This window comes from Coturnix japonica, chromosome 1 (assembly GCF_001577835.2).
Source record: "Coturnix japonica isolate 7356 chromosome 1, Coturnix japonica 2.1, whole genome shotgun sequence".
NCBI lineage: Eukaryota > Metazoa > Chordata > Aves > Galliformes > Phasianidae > Coturnix > Coturnix japonica.
In genome coordinates, this window is record NC_029516.1 from 56,821,328 (window position 1) to 56,848,551 (window position 27,224).

Genomic DNA, 27,224 nt, shown 5'->3' on the forward strand with positions numbered 1-27,224 from the left:
ATTAACAGGGATGAGATTCCCTTTCAGCCATTTCCAGAGTCCCTACCTGAAATCTTCTAGAGGGTAGAATTTAGAAGGTAAGAATGGTCTTATTTCAGAGCTTTGTTCATTTCTTGGGTAGATTTTCCTAAGCAGACTTACCAAACAGTCATCTTGGCATGACAGAATTGTAATGGGATAGCTGTCTCCTAGATTGAGGGAGCTCAAAGAGAAACACTCTAAGGAGGAAGATGGGGGAAATTTATAAGGGAATGGGGAAACATGCTGTTTCTGATGTATGTTTTACTCACTGCTGTCAGAAACTACAGAAAGGTTTTAATTTATTATTTCTGAAATTATGATCTTGAGGTGTTTATGGTAACAAACCAAATTTACTTTTTAGATTGTTTTCATAAGTCTTTCTCATTAGACATTTGATGGTATGGATAATGGCCAATAGGTGACAGTGATCAAGTGATCTAAAATATCTGGGGACTTGTTTGCTTTAAAAAAAACCAATTTTAACTAGACATTAATTCTAAAATTAAACATAGGTCTTGCCTTTGAAGTCTTAAGTTCAGTCACCTGAGATGCATATGAATTGCTCTGAAAGTAATGCTTCCTATTTATTCCCGTGGACATTACAGCAGACTGAAAGATCACAATGACACTTTCATAGAGCCAATTCTCAGCTACAAAACAGTATTTTTCAACATAGTCACCTCCATTAGCTGTGCATTTTTGTCAGTGATGAACAAGAGCCTGCAGGCAATGCTCATGAAAATCTGCACCAGTGAAGATGACCCACTGCTTCACAGCTGTACATCTTTCAGTGGAGCAAACAGGTGGAATTCAGAAGGTGCCAAATCTGGACAATACAGGAGGTGTGGTAGGACAGTCCAGCCAAAATTGGTCTCCACGGTCTTCAGACTGGTATGGCTTCTGGCATTATTGTGTTGCAAAAGATCATCTTCTTGGGCCTGACTACAGAAGTTCGAGCCTTCTGCTTATTCGGTGTCTTGAAGTAGCAATCAGAGTTGATGGTTTGTCCATGTTCCAGGAAATCCAGAAGGATCACCCCTTTCCTAACCTAAAAAACAGTGCACTTTAGCGACTGAGGGCTGTGTCTTGAATTCTTTCTTCTGCGGGGAATTCACAATTTGCCACTCCATGGTCTGCTGTTTTGACTCTGTCTCCTAGTGGTGACACCGTGTCTTGTATATCACACAGTGATGATGCAATCCAGGGAACTGTCACCTTCAGCCTTGTATTTACTCAATGAATACGGTGTTCTTTCTGTTCTTATGTGAGCATTTGCTTATCCCACGTGGCACACATTTTGCTACAGTCCAGAATTGCCATGACTGTTTCCAGTGCACTGAAGCTCTGTACACAGTTCACTGGTCACAATCTGCCAATTCTCACAGATGAGCTGATGGAGATACCCTTCATTTCATGGTGTGACAGCTGTGTGTGACCATCTGGAATGTGGCTTGTCTTTCATGTTGCTGTCACCACTGCTGAAATGCATCACCCAGCACCTCTCTGTGCTCATATCCACTGCTTGGTCTCCATAAACGTTCAGTGAGAATCAAAGAATGTCAGTGGATGCCATTTTTTCCACATGGAGGAATTTAATTTCATGCCTTTTCTTCATATGCAATTCCATATCAGATGCCATTTTATCAGACTGCGCCTCTGCTGCCATCTGTCACACAACAGCAAAATGTAATGAAATGTTGGTGGGAAGGTTGAGACTCTACTGCCATACCAACACCATCTGCCTCTGATGTCATGAACCAACGTAATAAAATTGGAGGCATTACTTTCAGAGTTCCCTCATATTAACATGGCCCTGAGGTGTCATTGCATGCTTTCCCTCACTCACTTGCCCACCAATCTAAACTATTTTGGGCAGGATATAGAAGAGTTAATTGGGACTGTTTTATGAAAGATGGTGGTATTTATGAGAGCCTTAATTCATTTTTCAGCAGCTAGGATGATGCAGCCCGTCAAGGAATCTCCCCGGTGCAATTTGAGGCCATTCCCTCTTGTCCTACTGTGAGCTACATGAGAGAAGACACTGATCCCCACCTCACCACTACCTCCCTTCATGTTGTTGTAGAGAGCGATAGCATTTCCCTTCAGCCTCCTCTAGGCTAAATAATCCCATTTCTCTCAGCTGCTCCTCTGGAGACTTGTGCTTCAGACCTTTCACAGCTTCATTGCCCTTCTCTGAACATGGTCCAGTGCCTCAATGCCTTTCTTGTAGTGAGAGGCCCCAAACTGAACACAGCACTTGAGGTGTAGCCTCACCAGTGCTGAGTACAGAGAGATGATCACTTCCCTGCTCCTGCTGGCAGCACTGTTTCTGATACAAGCCAGAGTGCCATTGGCCTTCTTGGCCGCCTGGGCGTTCTGCTGGCTCATGTTCAGCCAAGCATCAACCGAAGCCCCCAGGTCCGTTTCTTCTACATAGAACAAAGAAATCTTGTTGCATGTGACTCTGATGAGAAAATCATATTACTAGAGTTCTTAAAAAAAAAATTGCTATCTTACAATATCTATCATAGTGATAACTGAGAGATGTTTGCTCTTAATTGGATTTGAAAGGAATCCGCACACAATATGGCTTAAAAAACCAAGGATGTGAGATTTATGCACCTTGTTTTAGAATATTACATGTCAGCAGCCTGAGATCTGAGAATTCTTATCAGGCACCCTGACTGAAAAGGACAAGGTTTTCCAAGTTCAATATTACCTTAGAGAAATGGCATTACTTGGTTTATTCTTGAATTCACTTGGGTTTTGCCCTCCTCTTTCAGCATGAAGAAGAATTAAAATTCTTAACATCTGCTGATGCAAAAAATGATTTTAAGACAGATAACTGGTTGATATAATTCCATATTGAAAACAAACTTTTACTGGCATTCTATCTGTTATGAATTGCAAGGTGGGTAGCAGTTTTCTACCTCATTTAATTCATATAAACATTTACTATCTAGTACTATGCCAGATATTTTACACTCCATTTACATTCAAATGGTTTTCTAGGAAATATGAATGAGAGTAATCTGGCATTCAGACTCATTTTTCAATAAACAAAACAAAAACCACCAGCATAACCCCCAAAAGCTGCATTTTTTACTGTGCTTTCCATTTGTTTTCATACTTTGAGGTAAACTTTGCTTGAATGTCAGTAGCAGTAAAATCTTCCTGGCAGATCTAGAAATTCTCAGGTCACTTATTTTATTACTTGAATTAGAAGTATTATATTTGTTATTTAATTTATAAATCCATCTTCAAGATTATTGCTTTTTGAAACATTTTTGGTCCAATTAGTTGTCTTTTCTGATGGACAGATGATAATCTACCACAGAATAGGCTGCTTAAATTTGAACAGCAGCCTAGCCATCTTAATCTATGCTAGATAACATAAATAACTGCCTCAAGAATGCCTTAGTTGCTTTTCCACCTCAGACTAGTCTGATTATACATTATGAATCTGTAAGACTTGGTTAGTTAGGGCTTTTTATAGTAAGATTGTGAATAGCACCAGTGAGAGGTGTATACAGCATTTCATAAATTTATTCAATACTTTAATAAAATAAAATTCACAGTATAACTTTATTCAGTACCATTTCCTGTTGTAAAATGCATAAGTTGTGGCACAGTGTTTGAGTAACTGATCCACACACATTAGATGAATATTTTATGCCTTGACTTATTTATATAAATTCTCATTGAAGTATGAATAAACTTTTCCTTGCTCCAATTAGTACTGCATATATCAGACTGGGAACTGGAACTCTTTCCTGGAAAAGAATATGGGGGGAAAAAGAGATTAAATTAACTTTATTTATAACAGCTAGTATCCTTCATTGGCCTTGAGTAATAGAAGCAAAAAAAAACCAAAAACACAACCAAATAAACATAGAAAATATTTTTATCATATTTTCTTTTTTCTTGGAGAAAAACAGCAAGGTAATCAAGAATTACACACAACACATAGCATTTTCATTAAGGACACAATTATCTTTTTTACTTTGAGTCCAGTGTTACATATAGAATAATCCTTCTTCCAGCATATACACACATTACATATATATGTGTGTGTACATCTTTATATACACACTAATATACATATATACACACACATATATATATTACATGTATACATATATACATATATGTATATATTACGTACATGTAATATATGTGGAAAATATAATGATATCAATATGCTCAAAACTTCCCTAGGCAGAGTGTTCTATGCTTTCAAACACAGCTTCAACTGATCGCTTTGCCTGCAGGTTTGTTCTAGACTTGTAGGTTCCATATGGTATTTATGGAGCAGATACTACTCAGTTAATACAGCGCGTTTCTCATTTGAGGGTATTGTTTTGGAAAACATCACTTTAGTCCTGAGGAAATAAAATAGTCTGGCAAGAAGTATTAGGAGGCTTGGCTAGAGTTCCTGTATGTATCTCTGAGACAGTATTTTCTTCAACAATACTCTGTTACCTCTTGACAACTTGCACTGAATGATTTTTATTTTTTTCTCTCCTTGAACTTTTCATTCTCTTGTGGTTAGACTGAACTGTGTTTTTTGGAGCAGAGGTAGGCGAGCATTGTTTTTTTCCTCTCTTTAAGATCTGGTATGGTTCTTGAGTTTTGTGCTGAGGGACTTCACCTGGTGACTTTCCCTTTGGCTGAGTTCATGCATTGTGCTTAAGCTTCTGGAAAGCTAACGTTTATCTGTTTAAACAAGCCTGCGAATTCTAATGTGAATTGAATAATCTTTAATCTGTAGATTTAAAGCTGAGAACTGCATGGAAATAGTTGTTTCTGACCTGGAAAAAAGCCAAAAATGTTTCACATTAACTTCAGGGCTTCTAAGTTATTTACCAGGATTTTTGTTCGGCCAGAATAATCCAAAACAGCAAGATGCCTGGCCCCATTTCTTCCATGTATTTTAACAGGAAACAATATAAACAATCTTGTTTTCCTCTGGCTCAGTCCTTGTTCTTCGTTTGCCCCACACAGTTATTTTATATTTTGGATTATAAATTTAGACAGGTAGAATTTCACTTGCTGGAGGTGTTCATAGCAGGAATTCTATGATTTCTCTTCAGGATTCAATGTGTGCAAAATATGATTGTCTTTGTATTTGCAAGGTATCCTTTTAGGAAAATTAGGTAGGAACTATTAAGCATGGAGGAAGTTGAAAAGTTGGCCCTGCTCTTGGCTATGGCAAAACAAATATTTTGGCATTCAATTATTTATATGTTTTATGTCTAACTTCATGGATGTGTTTGGTCTTAGCATGATTATACTCTGTTTTTTCTCATGATGACAAAGAAGATTTGTACTGTGTACCTTTATGTACAAAAATAGGTTTCATCTAGTCTAATTACTAACTACTTCAACAAAATTGAAAGCAGACTGATATTGTGAAGAACCTTCATGAACCACATAATGCTCAAAGTCGGACTTGGTTGTTAAATTAGGATCCATGTTCCAGCAAACCATTTTGTTCACTTAATAGCTTATGAGTGAAACAGTAACTATAGGTTTAAAGAAAGTGCTTTTCTTTGAACTTTATGGAAAAGTTAGTTTTGTGTTGCAGGTCAGAATAGTACTAAATGCTGAATTCATTACCTTTTCTTATAATCTCTGTTTTTCTTAAGCAGGCTATTATGTTGGACAATGCTTCCACACTGCTCTTTGATTTGAAAGATCAAAGCTGTTCTCTGAAGAGTTTTGATTAACTGTGAAGACTAGCTATGTTCAGCACTAATAGGTATACTAAAGTGCTGCCAAGATTAATGTGGAGATGACCCTCTGCCTATTTTCAGAATCGCAGGGGGGCAAATTCTGTCAACAGTGAAGACGCATTTGATGAAAGGCCGAAGCAATGGGGATCCTTTCTATCAGGCAGTAGAGGAAGTTGTACAAGATTTGGATTTGAAGATTAAAAATATTATCGATTCACAACATGAAGTCTTGACTGCTAGCACCACTGGAGTCAGTCCAACACGGGTAATGGGAATTCTTTTGTTCTTTTTGCTATTTAGCTTTACAAGAAAGCAAGTGTCCTTCTCCTGGTTTTGTTGTTGTTCTGTGTTTTTGTTTTTTTTAAGACTTTTATACAGAGTATTATCTTTTCCTAATAATAGAGCAGTGTCATTTCCTCTACAGTTAGGTTTTAAACTTGCTGAAAGACTTAAACTTTCGGATTACAGTGTGGATTTCAAAAGGCTGATTTATTTAAACTCCTTACATTGAAATAGTAAATTACTCTTCAAATTTTGTTTTGTTCTTGCAGCAGTTCTATATGTAAATAGTTGTAGCTGTTAGATTTGCCAGTAATTTCAATGCAGTAGACCTATGACATTTCCAAGCAAAAAGAAATAAATAACCCTCTTGAAACTTGAGTTAAGATTTGAGAACATGTATCTGCATTTTGATTAAAGAAAACAAATTTTAATTAGCTCTGAATCAAGTATTATTAAAGGCAAGATGCTCAAAATATGGTTGAATATGAAAGAAGTCCATAACATGGTGAAACCTTGGCAGAGTTGAGGAATGAAAATCCAAGTACTCTGTGTATGATTTTCTCCTTCAGTGTTTCAAGACACTGACACAGTTGCTAATCTTTTTTTTCTTTTCTTTCTTCCTGTTTGTTTGTTTTTGTGTGTGTGTGTGTTTTCTTTTCTTGGAGGGAATCAAAACATTTAAAGTTTTAAAAGAGAGGTGTGGAGAGTACACCCAAATACATGTTTTTATTTGTTATTTCTCTACTTTGAATCGACACGGTTTTCTATTATGATATTTTTCTAATGAAAACATCAACCAGCTTTATTTTATGTTGTTGATAGGTATAAAACAATGTCTTATATAATGTGTTTTTGTCTAGGAAGCTGCTGAACACTTTTTATGTCTATTTTTAGAGTGCTTGGTTTTGCCAAATCACCAGAATTACCCCATGGTAACAAGATTTATATCCAATTTTTATAAAACTTCCAATATCCTTTTCAATAAGCAATAAAGGCCTCCAGATCTTAGTGGGCAGTTAAACTGATTTAAATACATGTTTCCACAGATTAGAGTCTTCATTTTACTGCGTGTCCTGAAGCTTCCGTGACTTTGTATTTCCATTTCCCTTTCTTTTCTTTGTCTTTTTCTTTCTCTGCTCTATCTGAGAAGTTTTCAGCCCTATCATTTCTGTCTTTCTCTTGATCTGGCTAACTGGATTCCTTGTAAAAAAATTAAAAAGTCTTAGATTTTTTTATCAGCTAGGTAAGATTCTACTGATTTACCAAGCAACGCTTTTCTAACACAGCTTATGTTTCTTATTGTTTTCTGTAGATTGAGACTGTAGACTAATAGTCTGTAGAAATGTTTACTAGTATCCTTGTTGAGGCAGAAAATAACAGGATGGTTGTCGAGAAACATGGAAATACTTAATTCTGTTAAGAACAGTTGTGTTAAAATGGGCATCTGTGGTCAGCTTATCGACTTAATTACGTTACTGTGAGTCGGTGGTTCTATGTTGAAATTCTCCCCAATTACGTTTTTGAATTTAATCTCTCTGCTGGAACAACCAATCTGCTTTTGAGTGGGAAGATTCTATTCTATTATAGTTCTTCTGTGCAAGGAAACTTGATTATATATCAGAGAATGCTGGGCTTTAAGTTAATCCTTTTCACTGTACACACCACAGTACATCTATATGCATAATATGTATGTAAAGCTATAGCTAACAGCTTTGAGAGATGACTGTGGTCTGAGTCTGGCTGATATGCTGGTTTGCTTGGAAAATCTACTACTCGCTAAGAAAGCGTAGGCAAATGTTAAGCAGTGATACCAAACTGCAGGCTTCAGTGGAGCTTTCAGTAGAAAAACATTTTACTAAACAGATAAATGAGCAGGTTTTGATTGTGGAGTTTGAAAATAAAAAAGTTCATGCATTTTCCAAATAAATTTGAACTGTAAGGAAAAATTGGAGTGTCTATATTGCTCCATTAAGATCTTTGGACGGCAAAGGTTAAATCTCTGTGTTGAGTTTCATATATATCTCATATTTTGTTTTCTTTAAAAAATATGCTGTTTTTTTTTTTAATTTTTTTTTTTTTTTAAACTGCAGTAATTTTTTGGAAAAAAAAAAAGTATCTGTATTCAGAATAAGTTCTGCCTTTGATGGGATGTTATGATTTTTCATATGGAAGTAATTGACTTGTTTCTTTGAGTACAAGTTGTAAATCTGGACTTAACGGTAGAGCTGAAAAGGATGCCTCCAGCAGCTCTTAGAAAGACTGGCACAACATAAAATATACCTGAAAGGAGTCATTTTGTTGGAAAAATATTTGCTTTTCTCTTATCAGTTTTCTTACATCATTGCTCAGTTTTCCTGTAAATATCTGTTTTATAAAAGTCTAAAGCTGTATAAAATAATCAATATTTTATGCAGAAGGAAGCACTACTTTTCACTGAAGACTTCATGAGTGACTAATAGCAATGTGATTAATTTCCTCCTTAGAAATTTACTGCTGTAAATCGAATCCAGTTGGCATTTCTGGAACTGGCTAGAATAGTCTGGAGTAGTTAATGGTTACTGCCCTTGAAAGATTAATAAGTAGTTTACTTGAAAAAATATTTAGAGCCATTATTTTAATAATGAACAAGATTTTTGTGGCAGGGATTTTATCTTGCCTGAAGTTCCTATTGTTTTTTGGACAATAGTATTTACTCCATGGTTAGTACAACAAGCTACTGTTGTAGTAGTACGTGAGATTTCTGAAGGTCATCTTTTGGCATTTAGGAAGTTATGCTATGTTCTACGCGTTATTAATGTTACATTTTCTTTGTATATAATCAGTTGAGCTGTTGTCAAACTCATACTTTTTTCATTAAGATAAATTTACCGTGACCCACATGGCGGTTTATAAAAATCCACGATGTGGATGATGTGGTGATGTAATGACTGAAGAGGTTCAAAATAAATTTTGAGGAAATTAAATGTTACTGAAATAGACCAATTTTGTAAAATCAAGTATAACAGCCATTTCTGTAATTGCTATTTCTAGCTATTGATTATAACTTATAGTAACTGACTGACGTGTTGCTATGGCTTCTTGAAAGCTACATACACTAATTGACATAATCAGACAGGGAGAGACATAGAATTTGATCTTTTCAAGGCTGTGTTGAAAACAGTTAACTGATTAGAGAAATACAGTTTGTTGCCCGTCCTGTTCTAAACAAAGTTAGGCTACTGTATGGTTTTTTTTGTATTGGTAATAATAAAGACTGTGGTTTTTAAACCCTAATACTGTGTATTTAGCACTACATTTGTTTAGAAAACCCCTAGAACTTTATGGAGAAATGCTATAAACTTGCAACTCTAGCAATCCTATGAAGTTCTGCATCTGCTGGCTATAGCATTGAACTCTTCCAGATGTGATTGTTATTTTGTTTAAGTACTTTTTAATTCTTGTGGAAAACTGAGGAATTTATCCTGTTACAAACAAGAGGGGATTGTACCTCTTGTTATATTTTGGTGGAAATCTCTCTTCTAACCAACTGCTTTTGCAGATTCAGTTACAGGATTTGGACTTCACTGGAATGTTTGTGTGGCACTCAAGTTGGTTGTAAGGAAATAATAAGTTAGTTTCTGCAGCATGGTTTTAACATATATGTGAATATTTGTGTGACTTGCTTTTCAGTGTATGCCTCTAGTTGGCAATGATCTAAATTCTACTCATTGCTTGGGATGAAAAAGAATCTTCCATGTACTCATGTTACCTGATAGATGCTTACTGGGAAAGGGAAGGAGGAGGTTCTTGCATCTTCTGCTGTTATTAGTTGCTTTTGGTAGTGAGCCGTTGATTTCACTTTTTGACCTTTCCTGCAGTATGTTCATTTTAATTTTATTTCCTTTCAGCCAAAATTGCATTCCATAAACCACGGCACTGTATATTGTGGCAGAGATACTATAAAGGTCCTACTAGTTCTTCTGGATAAAGAAGCAGTCAGTGCTCCTACCCAGAACAAAGCGGAATTATTATATGATGATTTAAACTTAAATATGTTTGGAATCACCTCTTTTTTGACACTCTTCAGGTGAGTACTAGAAGACATTTTGTTTGTTTGTTTTAAAAAGATTTTATACTGATTTAAAGCATTAATATTTCATACACTAAATCTGCAGACTTATGGGAGCATAGATGTAAAAGGAAAGCGTTCTTAGGACAGCGTCAAGTTCTCAAAAGTATTCTGCCTCCTCATCTTTGCTTACTGTTATTTCCAGCATGGTTTTGTAAGACAGACTTTCAGGGCTCATATGTTTCTGGGCTGCACAAGACCCATGAAGGGAGTATCCTTTGCAACTAGTCTTCCAAATACTCATCTATATTCTTTAGTTCAAGTAATGTGTGCTCAGTAACTGACTGCATTTATATTCAGCTTGAAAATTCCTCTTTCATCTAGCTTTAGTACAAGATATTTGGGGATGACAATCTGGTTTCTTCCTACATAGTAATTATTTCATAGAGACTTTTAAAAATGATTAAATATATTTTCATATTGTGAAACACCAATAAGTATTATACAAAGGATGTTGAAACAAGTTAATGTGCACGAACATTTACTGGTAATGTCTGTAGCTCATGGCATACATTGACTCTGATGGTGAAATTGAGAAAGGAGAGGCAAGGAAACAGAAAAATTTCTCAGTAATCATTAAGTAAATGGCCAGTTGTTTCTTAAGGTTTTTGCGTGCACATTTTTGGATTCCCTAATATAAAAGGAGAGCTACAATGAAAGACTGTGAAAAGAGGCGAATTAGAGATGCTGGTGGCAGTTATTTGCATGAGAACCCACCACTACAACACTGTCAGAATGTGTTGGTGCAAGACTCTGAGAATAACAGAATAGGAAAAGAATAAAAAAGATAAAAACCTGGGCAAAAGGATGCAGGGCAGTGAGTAGAAAGCAAGCAACACAATTCCAGATGTGAATTGTTATTTTGTTTAAGTACTTTTTAATTCTTGTGGAAAACTGAGGAATTTATCCTGTTACAAACAAGAGGGGATTGTACCTCTTGTTGTATTTTGGTGGAAGTCTCTCTTCTAACCAACTGCTTTTGCAGATTCAGTTGCAGGATTTGGACTTCACTGGAATGTTTGTGTGGCACTCAAGGTGGTTGTAAGGAAATAATATGTTGGTTTCTGCAGCGTGGTTTTAACATATATGTGAATATTTGTGTGACTTGCTTTTCAGTGTATGCCTCTAGTTGGCAATGATCTAAATTGATGATATAAATTATATATTTATGTATAATATATGCATTATATATATGCAAATTAAAATTTGCATAAATATGAATTAACTTCGCAATAAAGTTGTTTTATTTATTTATTTCCTGGTTTTGTTGGTTAACCCAGCCTATAGGGCTAAGGGCAATTTTATATTTGCTGTTGTGTTTCATATAATGCCTGTCATCTTCTTATCATGTTAATGCTAAAGCAAATCTTTCTTTAAAGTGTGTGTGACAGAGCACTGGAACATGTTGTCCAGAGAGGTTTTGGAGTCTCCTTCTACAGAGATATTCAGGACATGTTGGGATGCCTACCTATGCATTGTATTGTAGGGTACCTGCTTTAAAAGCAGTGAGTTTGGACTCAGTGATCTCTTGAGGTTTCTTCCAATCTTTGCAATTTGTGATATACTCCTTGCTAATTTCTTTCTTCTTTCCTTTTGTTCTTTCTTTTTTCTTTTTTTAAATTTAAATGTTAAACATGTATAAATTATATGCAAGTTGATGTGATCCAGAAAGCAACAAATCTCTTTCAAAGCAATTTTTGTTGGGAAAAAACACAAATAAATCCATACAATGGAAAGGAAGTAATGATTTAACTGATTGCTTATCCTGAGGAAGCACCAGGTATTAGAAAAGTGGTGCCCTGAGGATTCTGCCACTATGGGTTAGAAGGAGACCGCCTGAGCCATTAAAATGGAGTAGATGGGAGCATGCAGAAACTACATATTTTGGCATATTTAAATACATCGCAAAGGCAGGCAGGTATTTAAGTGCTGTGTAAAAATGGAACAAATGGGCTAAACAAAATAAATGTTATTTATGGAATATTTAAATAACAGAATGATTGAATAGAATGAGCAAAATAAATGAAATAAAGAATGAGTTCTTTTGGAAATAAACAACTATCTTTACATGAGCAGGCCTACCTGTGTGACCTGGTGTAGGGAACCTGCTTTGGCAGGGGGGTTGGACTCTGTGATCTCTGGTCCCTTCCAACCCCTACAATTCTGTGATTCTGTGATTCCATGATTTGGAAAATGTTAGGTTTCCTGTTTCAAGGTACAGCATATGATAATTATTTTTCTTAACTGGTTGAATTTATTTGTTATGAATACTTCATATCTCTTTTGAACATAGATCTCCAGAACAGTCTAAAGAATCTTCTCCAAAACCTCTTAGACAGCGTATTCAGATATCTGTGGATGAAAAAATAATTAAGGTACTGTACGTGAAGCGCTATACACATATGGATGCATTGAAATAGTAATGCTAAAATGAAAATAATAGTTTTAAAATTTTCATATATTTGTCTGAAGGGTATTCCATAGCTAAATAATTGGTTACCTTGTGTTTAATGGCCTAACTCAAACCATATTGAATGAGAACATGCAGCATTCCAGAAAAGTCTTTAAGCTTACTAAAACTGCTTTGTAGTGAAGATCTCTTAATGACAATGTATTGCATAAATCTGTATCTCCTAATTTAGCTATCTGTGCATCTCAGGACTATAGAATTAAATCTATTAATATTTAAATAATATATATAAATAATATAATATATTGTACATATATATATATAAAATATAGATAATATATGTATTAGAATTAAGATATGTGAAACCAAAAACAACATTGAAAAGAGGGACCAGATTTTGATTCTAAAATAATCATAATGATTGTTTGTTTTTTTTTTCAGAGTAGTTTTTATTTGAAACATTTCATTGATGTTTCCCTTATTGTATGTACTTTAGTGCATATGATAAAGTGCAGTAATGCTTGCTATTTTGCAGAGGAAATCAAACATTACAGTATACTGGTAGTGTAAGCAACTCTATTTAAGAGAACAACTTCAGTATTTCTGAAAATTACGGCCTTTCTAAAATTGCATTTTACACGGTCTCTTTTCCTCAAAATTATCAAATTTTAATGTTGGGACTATGGAAAAAGATAGGCTATTTATCTTCAATGGCATTTCAACTAAATGAGAGAACTAAATGAAAGTATTGACTTTTTTTTATAAATTTAGTTATGATAACAGATGAAGACACACATAAAATTAGTATGTAAAGAAGGAAACAGAAGTTTTATAGGCCATCAGAATTTGGGAAAAACACAGTGGAAAATACGTTTTTGCCAGTGAAGATGAAGGGAATTTTTATATATTACACGCATGAGAAATAGAAAGTCATTGAAAGGATATAGGATGAAAATTACTGTCAGTATTTCCAACAAGTGCTTTAAGTATACTTCAATTCCACACAGTATGCTTTTCATAGAAGTATAGGAGTAAGGGGGTTGGTTTAAGAGGCATGCACTAATTAAAGTGAAATCTACCTTGAAACTTACAGGACAACATTTGAAAAGAGTGGAGCTGATAAACGATCTTCATGGCAATTTTACTGTAAATAACATATTTAAACTGCAGGTTCATTCATCAAATAGCAAAAACGTAATATACCGTTTACATACTACATTGAAATAGGGTTGGGTTTCTTTTTGTCTGAGGTTTTGTATTTGGGTTCATGAAGTTATGTTCAGTGTTAAAGTACAAAAGACATTCTAAAATTAATTGCCTGTCAAATTTGGGCTCTTTACCAGGAACATACAAAGTTTCTCATTTAACTATCAAAAATATGAAACCTGAGATTGATTCCTGTTATGAAATCATTCTCTCTCTCTCTTTTTTTTTTTTTTTTTCCTAATCAAAACATGAGATTAGCAACTATAGAGAATTTCTATGTAAATTGTAGTTCTCATCAAAGATACCTGATCATGGCTACCTCCTGAGTTGATTCTATATTGCCTAAGGATATTGTGATTCCTATATCCCCCATTACTGAAGTACAAGGGGTGACTTTTTCTCTATGACACTTGTCTCAGCCTTGTTTTCACTGTGACTGATGTCACAGAATGTGTCTGTAGCAGAATAGAATGAAATATCTATTATTTCTAGCCAGTCTTTGTTGAAGTCTTTCAGTCTACTTCTAAAACTGATACTGACACTTATAATCTGCCCATTATAAATGAGAATGACTATGTTGAAATGTAAATTACCTTTTAACTTAAGTAAATCAAAATACAAGGGGAACAAGCAACAGGTATAAAGTCTGTGGTTTATCCTTAGAATGATCATAGAACAATCATGGAATCACCAAGGTTGGAAAAGACCTTCAAGATCATCTAGTCCAACCATCCATCTACCACCAATACTTACCCTCCATGTTCCTTAGTACAGCGTCTTCAACTGTAGAGTTTACATGTATTGTTTTGTAGATTAAACCTGTGAAATCTGACTCACTTCTAATTCAGCAGAATGGATGCTAAGGTGAATGACTAATTTTAAACTGAAAGGCCAGTTGGAACTACAGAGCTAATGTCTTAAAGGAACACTGGGGCTGCTGAACTGTCTCTTGTAATCACATAAGCAGTCTTCTTCACAGCTTTCTTCCAGTGTATCCTATCATATCAGTGAGAAAAAAAGCACTGCATGGAACTAAGGCCAGCAATCTCAAGATGTTTTTTCATATTGAAAAAGTATAAATAAAAAATAGTAGTGTTCAAAATGTAAATAGGTTGCAAATATGTATTGGTACAGTCTTCTTACTCAGACTGTTCCACATTTCCTGAATGTTTCACTTTACTTGCAATTCTGCTTTCTGTGTATTAGCCAAACATTTACCATCCAAACTATACTACATGCTTGTACAGTCTGAGATTTTTCTTTTGATATTCTTGTGCTCACTCTAGTGTTGCTTCTTCTTTCAGTTAACTGAAATTGCTGTTGCCAAAACAGCTAATGACTTTTCCAGATGAAAATCAGAGATAATTCTCCAACCTTCATCTTTGATCTCCATTCTCTCGCAGAAGATCTAGATTTTCTGTTTTGTTCTTCTTTTGTCTGTTCCTGGTAGCCTTTCTAACCATTTCTATAGGGATTCTTTTGCATATTTTTATCCCTTTTCTTTCTTGGAAGACATTTGGGATCATGTCTTTCCTTCTCTTTTCTTACCTTCCTTGTGAAGGAATGCATCTACAAACAAGTTCAGCTATCAGCCATATATGAACAATTCATAAATCTATATGTAACCTAAGAATCTCTTTTGTGAAACCTGACAATATTTGTAGCTTCTATAGGAAATTTCTTTTAAGTCTATGTCTGTCTGTCTTAGGATATTTAACTTTGAGGATAGTACCCTATCTGCTACTTTTTTGCATCAAAGCAACTTTATTCTTCTTTATCCATACGTCCACTTAACTACAAGTTACTAAAGATTCAGCTTGCATTTTGATCACAATTGTATATTTTTCTTGGACTTGGTATATGATATATGCAGCTTTAGCCTATCTTCACCAAGACTGACAGCTATTGAACAGCGAAGCATTTAGAAGGTAAATTCTTATGTTTGCATATCAATCTACTCCTTTAAGTTGTAGTAGCTACAAACTACTTGCATTTACCTATCCTAGCTACATTGATTATTTCTGATATGCTGTTCTGAGATACATGTTATTACTTATATTCAGCCTACAATACCAATTTTCATTGTTGGTTTGTTTTCAGTCTGGCTCTTTCAGTTTTTTGTTTTGTTTTTTTTTGCTTTATACTATTTCTTATAACTGAGGAGATTTCCTATAGGTATCTGCAGAACTCATTATCCTCTTTTAAAAGCTTTTTCAGTACCTTTAAATCAACCTCTTCTCAAAATTTAGCAGTTTTATGATTGAGGGGGATGCCCATTACAATGACTAATTTGGGTTCCTTTCCCTATGAATCCATATATTTCTTGTCTTAGATTTTAATGTCCCTTGATAGAAATATTTTTTGTTCTGTCCTTACTGTGCAGCACATAGTACAATGAATTCCTTGTCCCTGACCATAGATCTCAAGTGCTGTGTTAGTATTTATCACCTTTTATTCTGAATATCAGTTTTCACATTCCAAAATTGCTGTATGAAATAATAATTTACAGGTTGCCTGTAAAATTTGCACTTGTAAATTTTGCTATGCATAATGCACAGAATTCAGAATTGACTCAGAAGAGATAATATACATGTTTCCTGAATACATATTATACATATATTTACAATTATACAGTAGAAGCATGATGCTCCTTTTCAATGTCTCTGATTCTTCTGAGAAATTTCTTATGTGATGATAGCACTAGTTCCATTGTCCTAAGGACTCTTTTCCACACTACCTCTTTTGAAATGGTTAACCTACATCGTTAACCTACAATTCTAACTCACCATCAGCCATTTGGATTTGTAATAATTTGTGATAAAAGTTTTCTTTACTGTGATTTTTGACAGGGAAAGTGATAATTAGCTAACTTATATGCTGAGCCCCATCATGTATTGTATGTTGAATAAGGAATTTTAGGAAAATCCAGTAAGTGATGGGAAAAAAGGGACACTTCTCTAAATTAAAAGTTGCAATAATAAACATAAAAATAATATCCTCTCCTTACATAACAGAAGCTTACTTTTCACATCTGCAGAATTGCAGAGAATTGCAGATCAACACTTAAACCTGGAGCACACTATGGTGCACATGTGTTTTGTATCTAAGAATATAGAAAGTGGGAAATGTAAGCAGGTAGCTATGAATTGTAATATGTTTAAAAATAAGGTAACTCTATGAGTATTTCTGTTTTGCCAAAACCAGTTCCTGGCAACAGTGAAAAAGAAATATTTCCTCTTGCAATTCTCGTTAAATTCTAGAATAGATGCAAAAATACTGCCTAACTATAAAAGCATTTGTTAGAAGGCAATGCTAGCGCTCAGTTCATTGAAAAGGAAGAAGTTTGGAGAACTAGTATGTGGCAGAAAACAAGGCAGAAACAAGGCAGAGTAGTAATGAGAAATTTGATTTCATCTTCCAATGAAAGGTGATTACAAAATGAGCTGTATTTCCAATTTTCTATCCATTTTTAAAGGGAAGCATCTTAATGGCGAGTGGTATTTTATGGAAAAAAATCTTTAATTCAGAAATGTCCACAGAATATCTGTTCACTTATGTCTCTCGCAGCCTGTTTTTCTTGCACACAGTTTCTGCTTCATAAAAGAAAATAGACCATTTAACTAGAGAAGAGAGAGCTACTTTATCTAAAACGAGTTACTCCAGCCTCATATCTGGTAATTTGAATTATACTTACATTAATTTTAAACCACTATTTAGCAATTTATTTTGTTGAATACATTTGGGTTATTTAAGTAGTAATTACTTGTGTGTGAGAGGAATGGAATGATTGTAATAATCACCTCCTTTGATTAGGTTAAAGATCAACTTAGGGCAATAAACAGATTGCATAATGAAGATTTCATCTTTCCTCTGCACCTCAGTTTCAGTCTTTGGTGCCTTGTGTTAAAAATCCTGCTACACTGTTAACACATTTACTCCAAGGCAGCTGCAAGAACTTTCAGTAGCTTGGCATGTATTTTTTTTTCATAATGGAACTGGAGACAACCTTTCCTATCTGAGACACTGTTTTTCTCCAATTGGGAGGATAACTGTAGTTTTAGTTTTAAAACAATCTGTGGCTGAAGAAAACTCTACCAAATGTTGGCATGTTTGATATTCATTGTAATTTTACTGTGTATAGAAATCCTTCCAAGGAAAAAAGACAACTCCACAAAGCAAACAGTTCCAGTCTGCCTTTCTCATGTGACTTGTTCATGCCTATACAAAATGACTTAATATCTAGATTCAAGCACTGATGTTATTTTTCTTTGCTTCCCTAAATGCTTTTACTTGAGAAATTTATTTTGCCTGTTTGTGATTCCAGTACAAATAAACTGTAACTTGGAGAAATGTCAACAGGAAGTTATCGAGAGTTTTCTGCATGCCCATTGTAATTGGGTAGAAAAGGCGCAGCAATAGAGAAAATAATCCACCTCAGGTAGATGTATTATCTATTGTAAAAATAAAATTTCTGATTGGACTGTAATTATGGAATGTAAATTGATTATTAGTTTCCATACTTATGAAGTGTGCTGAAAAAATGAATACCTGAAGGAGAAAGGGGAAGGGGAGATATGGATTATGTTCAATACAAGATCTAAAGACAGGCTATTTTTCTTAATCAGATACTTGATAAACTATACTTCTGAGTGAAATGCCATTATTATTACTACGAGACTCCTGAACAACTTTCTAAGGATTCCTAGCTGTGAATTATGAGTGCTCTTGAATTAATCTGTGGTGAATGTTTTCCAAATTGTAGTAAGTTAATTTAGGATAGCAAAAGATTGGTACAATGTCATGCTAGAAAAATGATCAGATTTGGTAAAAGCTATTTCTTGAGCTATTAGCCACGACAGTTTTTTGTGGTTGAATAACATGCCTTACTTTGATGGTGGCATTTACTGTTTTGTTTTTGTTATTTTCTTTCTCTTAATACTTTCCTTATTTCAACTTACCTTTAGTACAGTTTCTAAAAGAAAACAAGTAAAGATGCAGAGAATACATTTTTCTCTACTTTTTATCTCTCTCTTCGTCTTCCAAATAGTATTCTAATTGTTTGGCTGGAAAATAAAAACATGTGTTTGTTGTTACTGATGCAGGTTTTCAAATTCTATTAAGCTATTCCAGCGTATAAAACCCAACTCTCAACATTCTTACTGACTAACTATTGGCAGTACTGACTGTATGCAGATGGTGGAAGGAGGTCTGGAATAGATTATCAACTAACTTTCAGAAATAAATAGACCACGCACCATTAATTTTTTGTATAACTGTGAATGTTTTATATTGGCATCTCAATGAACTGAAAATCTTGAGGTACAGAAGTTGAGGTGGGAGAATATTCTACATATTCTGTTTGTTAGGACTACTATCTGACCTACATGTGCTAAACATGGAATGTCATATTCTGCTGTAGTTTGTTCTGGCTAAACAATAGTAACAGTAAACCCCTATATCTGAAATTCAGCAGAATTTCTTTCTACGTATAGGTATAACAGGAATATCCCTCTTGCTTGTAAAGAGAAACAGGGACAGCAAGCCTGAGCTCATTTCACACTACTTATGTGCAGCTACTTGCTGAGGAACTTGAATTTCCAGCATCTTTTCACTCTCACGGAGCGGTCAGTTAATGGATTAGTGATGTGGGTTACCTCAAAGCAGTGGAGTTCAGGGAATTTAATGTAAAAAACCTCTCATTTCTAAGACTACTCCAAATTGTTGAAAGCCTTCATTATGTGTACCTCAATCACATTTGAAGTTTATATATAAAGAGCTTTACTTTTTGATTCAGCTGTAGACTCAACACTGTTTTGTTTTGCCTTCAGGCTATTAGAATTTTCTTGTTTCTAACTCAATGTATTACAGTTGTTGTACTAGCAAATTTATACTGCTAGACCAGCTGGAAAGTTTGACTGCCTCAACAAACAATTCTAGTTTTGCAATCTTGATTCATATATACCTTCTAGCTTCATACTAGGATCAACTGAAACAGTTCTATTTTGGTAGAATTTTGTGTTCTGCTTGTAAATGACTTAATAGCATGTGATATGACACAAAATTTTGAGGAATATTTCATGCTTCAGTGCATTTGAAATACAGACAGATGAGTTTGTGATTTTTTTTACAGCACTTTGTACTTTGATTCCACATATTCTAGTCCTTGAAAACTAAGTTTGTTAAGTGTCTTGTAGGAATGGTAAAAAAAAACCACCCTGACGTCCCCAATAATAATTAATTGTTTATAGAATATTAACTATCAAGCTTTCTTGACTGCTTGATGGGCCTTTTTGGTGCTGTATTTATTATATCTTCATAAGCGCAGCACAAAGTGCATCTTATTTGCCTCTTGCAATATGAATGCGATAGCATTTTGTGTGCAGATTATTGTTGCGTAGTGTGTATTATTTAATAAACAGTTGAGGATCGAGTGAATTTTAAGGGATTATGAGGAAGTCTTGAAGAAATAGCAAAACCACGAAACATCATAATACAGTAATATTAAACTAAAAAAAAAAAAAAAGAAAAAGTAATGTATATTCTAGGCATTATATAAGTAGGACGTTACATTTAGCTAAACAAGATTTGACATGAATTTTTTTGTAGTTTCAAATACTTTTTTCTGAGTTGTTGGGTATATTTACGTCCTTCTCCCTTGGTTTATATGTGATGAAAGTGGCATAAACCATGACTGAATTTTGTGGCCTCTGTGAAATGAGGTTTCCAGGCATGTATTCTTTTCTGTTATTCTTTTTGAATTTGAAAGTTTGAATTGGAACAAAATAATCTATAGAAGTGAAACCCTGGAAATAGAGTGTTTAAACATGCTTGTGCATAGAAGGAAAATATAATGCAAACTTTTGAATCCTGAAGTTGTCTGCAAACATCCTACTCAACAAAACCAACTGGGGAAAAAAAAAACCAACAACCCAAACTTACAGTATTTAGTTTGTGACAATGTTTATTGTATTTTCTTTTTCCGGATGTTTGCACAGTGTTTCTCATTCAGCTCGTATTTATTAGAATTCACCTGTGACATTTTAACAGATTTATTAGCTAGAAATCCTAATCCCTACTATACCTTTCAATGTATTTTAAAGAATTTAATAGACTTTCATAAGGAAGTGAGGGCACAAATTATCTTGCAGACTCTATAGCATTTCTGATGAATTGGCCAGCAAATCTGAATTAGAAGAAGTGATAGTCAGAGAAACCGTAGCCTAAGTGTAAACTGGTGCAGCTTGACCTGGAATCACCAATTCCAGTAAATATAATTGTATTGACTATTTTAAAATTTTCACATAATATTTATAGTTGAACTACATATTTTGATTTGCCTGCGCTATAAAACTAGATTATCTGCGTCCAAAACTGGAAGAGGGAGATGAACATAGAGAACCAGATACGGGAGTTTTCTTCACCATTGTAGCTTTTTGGCAATGCAGGCTATGCAAGACAGATCTGAAATAGTATTTTATACAGAAGTTTTAGACATAAGCATGTTGAAGCCTAATTTATATTACTTTATCGGTGTTTCACTATTATTGCTGTAAGTATTCTTGAAAGCTTTTCTATTTTGTAATTAAATACTTCATATAAATATTTTTTATGTGAGTGTTCTCATTTTTTAGTAAAACTTTTGAGACAACAGAATGGAAACAGTATTTTATTAGTCTTGCAGGTGTTGTATTTTACTTCTGTAAATAAAGCTAACACAGCTTATTTTTGGTAGATGAAGCAATCTTCAATCAAATCTCAGTTTGCATGTACATACAAAAATGAGCCGAGTAAAATAAGGGGTCAGCAATTCCTCAGCAGTAGCCGAATGCCAGCCTGCATACATCCTGCAGCAAAGCAGCGTTTAAAAGGTAAATGTTTCACAGGCAGGCCATAGTAGTACTGAATATGTGAACATGACATCAAATATTTCAAGTGTTATCAAAGAAAGCTTTAGTAAAATTCATGTGTAAATACGTTTTCAAGAAAGAAATAGATGTTCTCTAAGGTCCCTTCCAACCCGCACGAGACTATGAGACTATGAGACTATGTCTCATTGCTTTGCATATACTGTGACCAGCTAAATGCCTTTGCATTAAAATTTTAATGCTAATATTTTAAAAATTCAAATTTGGTTGGAACACGTGTATGGATGCTATGTTAAGGGAAAAAAAATGTGATACTTTTTTCTAATGTTACTTCTTATTTGACATAAGCAAGCTGACTGAATTTTATATCTTTATCATTAAGCAAATAATCATTTGGTTTATTTCTCCATAAGCCATATCATATATACATGCATACATACATACATATATATGCATACACATACATAGATTCTATATCCTATATATATTCTATGTATATATAGATTCTATGCCTTACATATATATTCAAAATCCTTTTTGCATACTATCTAATATTTCAAAGTTTTAAATTAATTTCCCTAATTTACTTTCCTTAGCTTATTTTTGAGCACTGTAATTTTAAAATAACAGTGTACTTAACATGTTGCAAATGCAAGTAGAATTACCAGAATAGTTTTGTTCTGCTTTAAAAAGCAATTGTTTTGATTAAAAAGCACATGATAATCCTGATAGAAAACAGATGAATAAACCCAGGTAACTTCTATTTCTTCACATGTGTTTTTGATATTCTCTCATGACAGAAGGTATGAATTCACATCTTGACATACCAGTGCTTGGAACTATTTCTGAAAATGTTAATCAGAATAGAAATTATAGAGAAATGGGGAAATTGAGTTGTCAGCCAAAAAGCAAGAACTCCAAGAATGAACAGATGGATCTGAATAATGACAATGTTATCTATGATGAAGAAAGTGAAACATCTTTGCCAAAAAATGCTAAGAAACGTAAGACTTCAAACAACCTTCAGAAGGAATTGGACAGCAAAGTTGATGGAAAAAGAAAGAACAACAGAACTGCAAGCAAGAATAAATTGATTGTTGGTCAGGCAAAATTAACTCAATTTTTTAAACTGTAAGTTTTTATTTTGACCTGCATTGTCTATTGAATACTTCAGAAGTTGTAAGATTTTGGGAGAAAAAGGTGAAATACATGGTTTGCTTTTCTTCATACTCAAATCAATGAAAATAGATTGTGTGTATTACTAGACAAATACTTACAAGTCTGATTGTGCAGATATATTTTATTTTTGACAAGAATACATCAGTGTTTACAACTATGTTCTGTTTTGGTAATGAATTATGTTTCTCTCAACACTGCAATGTGAAAATAAATTTAGCAATACGTATAGCAAAACTAAGACACAATAGCTTCCAATCACATTAAACTCATAATAAAATGCTTAATCTTTTTCGAAGAAGGTGCTGCGAGTCAGTAGTTTTCAGACTTGCCAACAGGGTCGATAGACTCTTCCCAGCATACATCTGAGCACTACAAAAATACAAAGTGAAAGTTTAAAATATCAAAGAACTGGAATTCTGTATGTCCTACAAATGCCTACGCCTCAGCCCTCCAGACTATTTACAGTAGAGGTAAGTTGGAATTGCAGGATTTAAATAGTACTAACAAATCCTGGATATTACATGGAGTTTCTAACTGGGCTTTTAACAGATGGTGTCAGAGACACTGAAGTATACTTACTGTCAAAATCTCTCCTTCCTATGGGGAATTTAGCTGAATTTTCTTCTTCTACTGTCTCTCTTTCCTGTACTGATTCAATCTTCTGAATTTCGGTGTCAGCTGGAAAAGCAATGGCTCCCTTCAGTGCAAGGTAAGGTAATTGCTCTCTGCCTGCACTGATTGGTACACCATGATTTAAGAAGTCATGTCTGAAATTGATGTCCTGTTTTAAGGAAAAAAACATGAGTATCAGTTAATCTTAAAAAAAAAACCAGAACATGCTGAAACATAGGCATTTTCTCTCAAATTTTTTATTATATTTAAAATATTTTTATTTTTTATTTTAAATTTAACTGCCCAGATTAAACATTTAAAAACTGGAAATTAGAAAATTCAAAGAGGAAATTAAAGTAGGAAATCTCATTCAATCCTGAACTGATTTTTCTCCTGTACCCACCAAGTCATTACTTTAAATTACTTGTCCTCTAAAGGGCTATAAAGAGAATTTCAGTTTAACACTTAAGCGATAAAAAATGCAAAACTGAAAACTCACAAAAAACTTTGATTTTCTGTCACCATCTTCATCCGAGAAGCTTTCCTCAATCTTATATCGTTTCAGCGAAGGCGTTGCTCCACTCTTTTCAGATCTATCTCCATTTTGAAGGGCTTTTCCTAGATTGAATGCAGTTAGCAACATATCTTCATCTTCTGCTTTTTGCAGAGATTTTGAAACTGAGATTAGAAAACCTTGAGAAAAAAGAGAGAGTATTAACATATATGATGAGATGCACATTCTTAGTTACTTAATGCTTTCATATAAGGTAAGCAGTTTTCAGGCTCTAAGCTTTTCAGGTGTAAATTAACACATTCTCCATCTGTGCCCACTTTATATATTTTACAAACTGAATAGAAACTACTTCAGTGAGTGATGAGTTCAGTCTTTTAAATGAGTCACATTAAGGATAAAGCTTTGTATAAGCCTTCTAATCCCATGTATTGTTTAGAACTACTTAAACATTTATTTAGCTTGGATAAGTTGCTTCTTACAATCTTTTTAGAACAGCAAGATAGTTCCTTTGAAGGATCATCATAGCAATGCTCAAATAAAACTGTGATGTCCATTTGTGGTGTTTAATAAGCTTCACATTCATTTAAAGCAACTTGAGAAAAGGGACTAATTTACATAAGTAAGCAGGACTTTTGTGAAGGTGTGATTTATCACAGTCTTTGAACAAAAGTGATTTACTGAAGAGTTGAAAAACTTGGAATTTAACAATATCTTAGACTGCTACTGCGTTCAAGTTGAAGTAACTAATTTGTCCACTATCTTTATTCAGTTGAAGAGCTCAGGCAAGAAATATTTTTTAATACTTAAGTGATTTTCTGAATTTTCTTTTTGAAAACGAACATTTCCCGATCAAATAGACTTGCTAGGAAAGGTGAAAGAAACTGGAATTTCATTTTAAAATTAAAAAATAATAATAAAATTGAGGTCTGTCTACTATGTCATGGCAAAAAGAGCAGGAATTTGTGTATAATATTTTTTACTTCATCTGGAAAGCAAATGTGGATTTAGGTAATCTCTTAATATCAGTGATAGGAAACATATTCAGTGACTGTGTCCCATAAATTCATAAATTCATGCTTATTTTAATAAAATCCCATAAATTCATGCTTATTTTAACCTTTTTAGAATGGGCATAGAACCGAATATCATCCTAAATGAAGCAAACTAATAGAAAATTGACCAAGAAAATGAAAAGGTTAGGGTTAGAGGTGGTGCAAAGACTCCCAGTAGGAGTCCGGTAGTGTCTGGGGTACCCCAAGGATCAATAATGGTTGCAGTCCAGCTTAGTATCTTCATTAATGATCTCGATGATGGGTAAAGCACACTCAGTAAATTTGTTGTTAAAAATTAGTTGTTTTGCAGTCATTTTTGAGTGCATTTGGAAGATACCTATCATCTTAACTGAGAGTTTAAAACCATAAACTCTTCATAATGTACTTTTTCATCTATGTGATCCTCCAGAAGTGGAGAAGGAAAAAAACAACAAAGTGAAGACAAAACATGTATTTCCAATGAAGGCAATTAAAACATTTGGGTAGTTTTGAGTAACATAATCATTTTCTCATCGTAAGTAACTAAATATTGTAGAATCATAGGATGTCCTGAGTTGAAAAGTACCACAATGATCACCCAGTTTAAATCCCCTGCTATGTGCAGGGTCACCAACCACCAGACAAGGATGCCCAGAGCCACATCCAGCCTGGCCTTGAATGCCTCCAGGGATGGGGCATCCACAACCTCCTTGGGCAACCTGTTCCAGTGAGTCACCACCCTCCGGGTGAAACACTTCCTCCTAATATCTAACCTAAACCTCCCATCTTAGTCTAAAACCATTCCCCTCTGTCCTATCACTGTCTACCCCTGTAAACAGCTGTTCCCTCTCCTTTTTGTATGCTCCCTTCAAGTACTGGAATATGTTAGATTTAAAAGCAGACAAGCCCATAAAATAAACCAAACCAAACCACAATTAAAGTACATAAATAAATAAATAATTGAAACAAACCTGAAATCTGTGACTTTTTTTTATTAAAGACCCATTTTGACAGTGTTGTACCTATGCACAAAGTTTCTGATAGTGTTCATATGAGCTATCATTTACTAGCTATCTTATGTTTCATATTGCAAGAAACAACATGAACACCTTACTGAAATCAAGAATTGTATCTATCTGCTACTTTTCTATGTTCACAAGATATATGCGTGTCAGAATTCTTGACAGCTTCTTGTTGACAAATCGTCATGAATTGCTGCTCATCAGCATGCTTTTGTATAGGTGCTTCCAGATTGTTGAGGGTAGGGAGGCCATTCAGAAGGATCTGGATAGTCTGGATCGCTGGGCTGAGGTGAGTGGGATGAGGTTCAACAAGGCCAAGTGCCGGTCCTGCACTTTGGCCACAATAACCCCATGCAGCACTATAGGCCTGGGGATGAGAGGCTGGATGACTAAAGAGGAAAGGGACCTGGGGCTGTTGGTCAATGCTCCACTGAACATGAGCCAATATTGTGTCCAGTTGGCCAATAGGCCCACTGGCATCCTGGCCTGTATAAGAAATAGTGTAACCAAGTGGGAGCAGGGAGGTAATCAACCCCCTGTACTCAGTAATGGTGAGGCCACATCTCGAGTGTTGAGTTCAGCTACACTATGGGGCTGTGATTCAGTGGCAGAATTATAGGTATTTATTGTCTTGTTGATTACAGAAAACTAAACTTTTTTTTTTCTCCTGCTGTTAACCATAATGAAAAGTCTAAGGAAGACCAGAGCCCCTTTTCTTTATGAAGAGGTGGTAAGGGAAAACACAGAAAAAAGTAGGAGATGCAACTGAGATTCTGAACTACCTTTGAATACTTGGTGTCATGGAGATTCTATGAGGCTGGCAATCCTGTTTAAGTATGCTAGAATTCCTGCAGTTTCTACTCTTCACTATTACCACTGACTCAGTATTGACAGAGCTGAGTCATTTGTTTTGTATAGCTGTCACTGAGGCAGAAGAATTTCTTTAGAAGATTTTCCTCATGAAAATACTGGTCCATCATTAATGGATCAAATTGCATAAAGGATGGTGAGTACTACTGATACACAGTGATCCTAAGACTGACCATAGCTTGGATTTGAGAGCAGCAGTTGGAAATTGTTCCAACTTTGCATGAAAGCAATCCAGTTAAGGTGAAAGAATTTTATTACCAATATCATCACAGGTCTTTTACTTATCCATAAATTCTACTAAAGATGTATTTATGTTCTATGCATGTGGGTACGAATGCTTTCAGAGAGCTGAATCCTCTGAGTCTGTTT

The 27,224-nt window shown here is 34.6% G+C and overlaps 2 protein-coding genes across 6 annotated transcripts in view; one reads left to right on the forward strand and one right to left on the reverse strand.

Annotated features, from left to right (window-relative positions):
- PARPBP (PARP1 binding protein) overlaps positions 1–23,635 on the forward strand; it is a 41,800-nt gene extending 18,165 nt beyond the window's left edge. The window contains exons 7-12 of one of the 5 annotated variants that reach the window (XR_004307936.1): positions 5,838–6,021; positions 9,926–10,104; positions 12,440–12,521; positions 17,330–17,436; positions 18,087–18,200; positions 21,495–21,603. Coding sequence is in view for 2 of the 5 variants with exons in the window: in XM_015867523.1 (XP_015723009.1) it covers positions 5,838–6,021; positions 9,926–10,104; positions 12,440–12,521; positions 21,495–21,630; positions 22,428–22,762 (916 nt within the window). In the remaining 3 variants the exon portion in view is untranslated. Of the gene's footprint in view, positions 1–5,837; positions 6,022–9,925; positions 10,105–11,131; positions 11,301–12,439; positions 12,522–17,329; positions 18,201–21,494; positions 21,631–22,427 lie in introns of those variants that run through there. The other 4 variants (XR_004307935.1, XM_015867523.1, XM_032445843.1 and 1 more) reach the window with 4 other exon arrangements.
- PMCH (pro-melanin concentrating hormone) lies at positions 22,910–25,917 on the reverse strand. Its single transcript, XM_015864643.2, has 3 exons — positions 23,918–25,917; positions 23,386–23,587; positions 22,910–23,175 (listed from the first exon to the last, which is right to left on the reverse strand). Exons 1-3 carry the CDS (start codon positions 24,155–24,157, stop codon positions 23,126–23,128), a joined length of 492 nt encoding a protein of 163 aa, XP_015720129.1. The 5' UTR covers positions 24,158–25,917; the 3' UTR covers positions 22,910–23,125.
- Between the last annotated feature and the right edge of the window lie 1,307 nt (positions 25,918–27,224).

Coding starts and splice junctions, on each gene's coding strand:
- PMCH (XM_015864643.2), bottom strand. CDS start 24,157: ATGTGCATCTCATCATATATGTTAATACTCTCTCTTTTTTCTCAAGGT. Junction 23,588..23,917: donor ACAGAAAATCAAAGTTTTTT/GTGAGTTTTCAG, acceptor TCCTTAAAACAG/GACATCAATTTCAGACATGA. Junction 23,176..23,385: donor AGGAAGGAGAGATTTTGACA/GTAAGTATACTT, acceptor GTATTTTTGTAG/TGCTCAGATGTATGCTGGGA.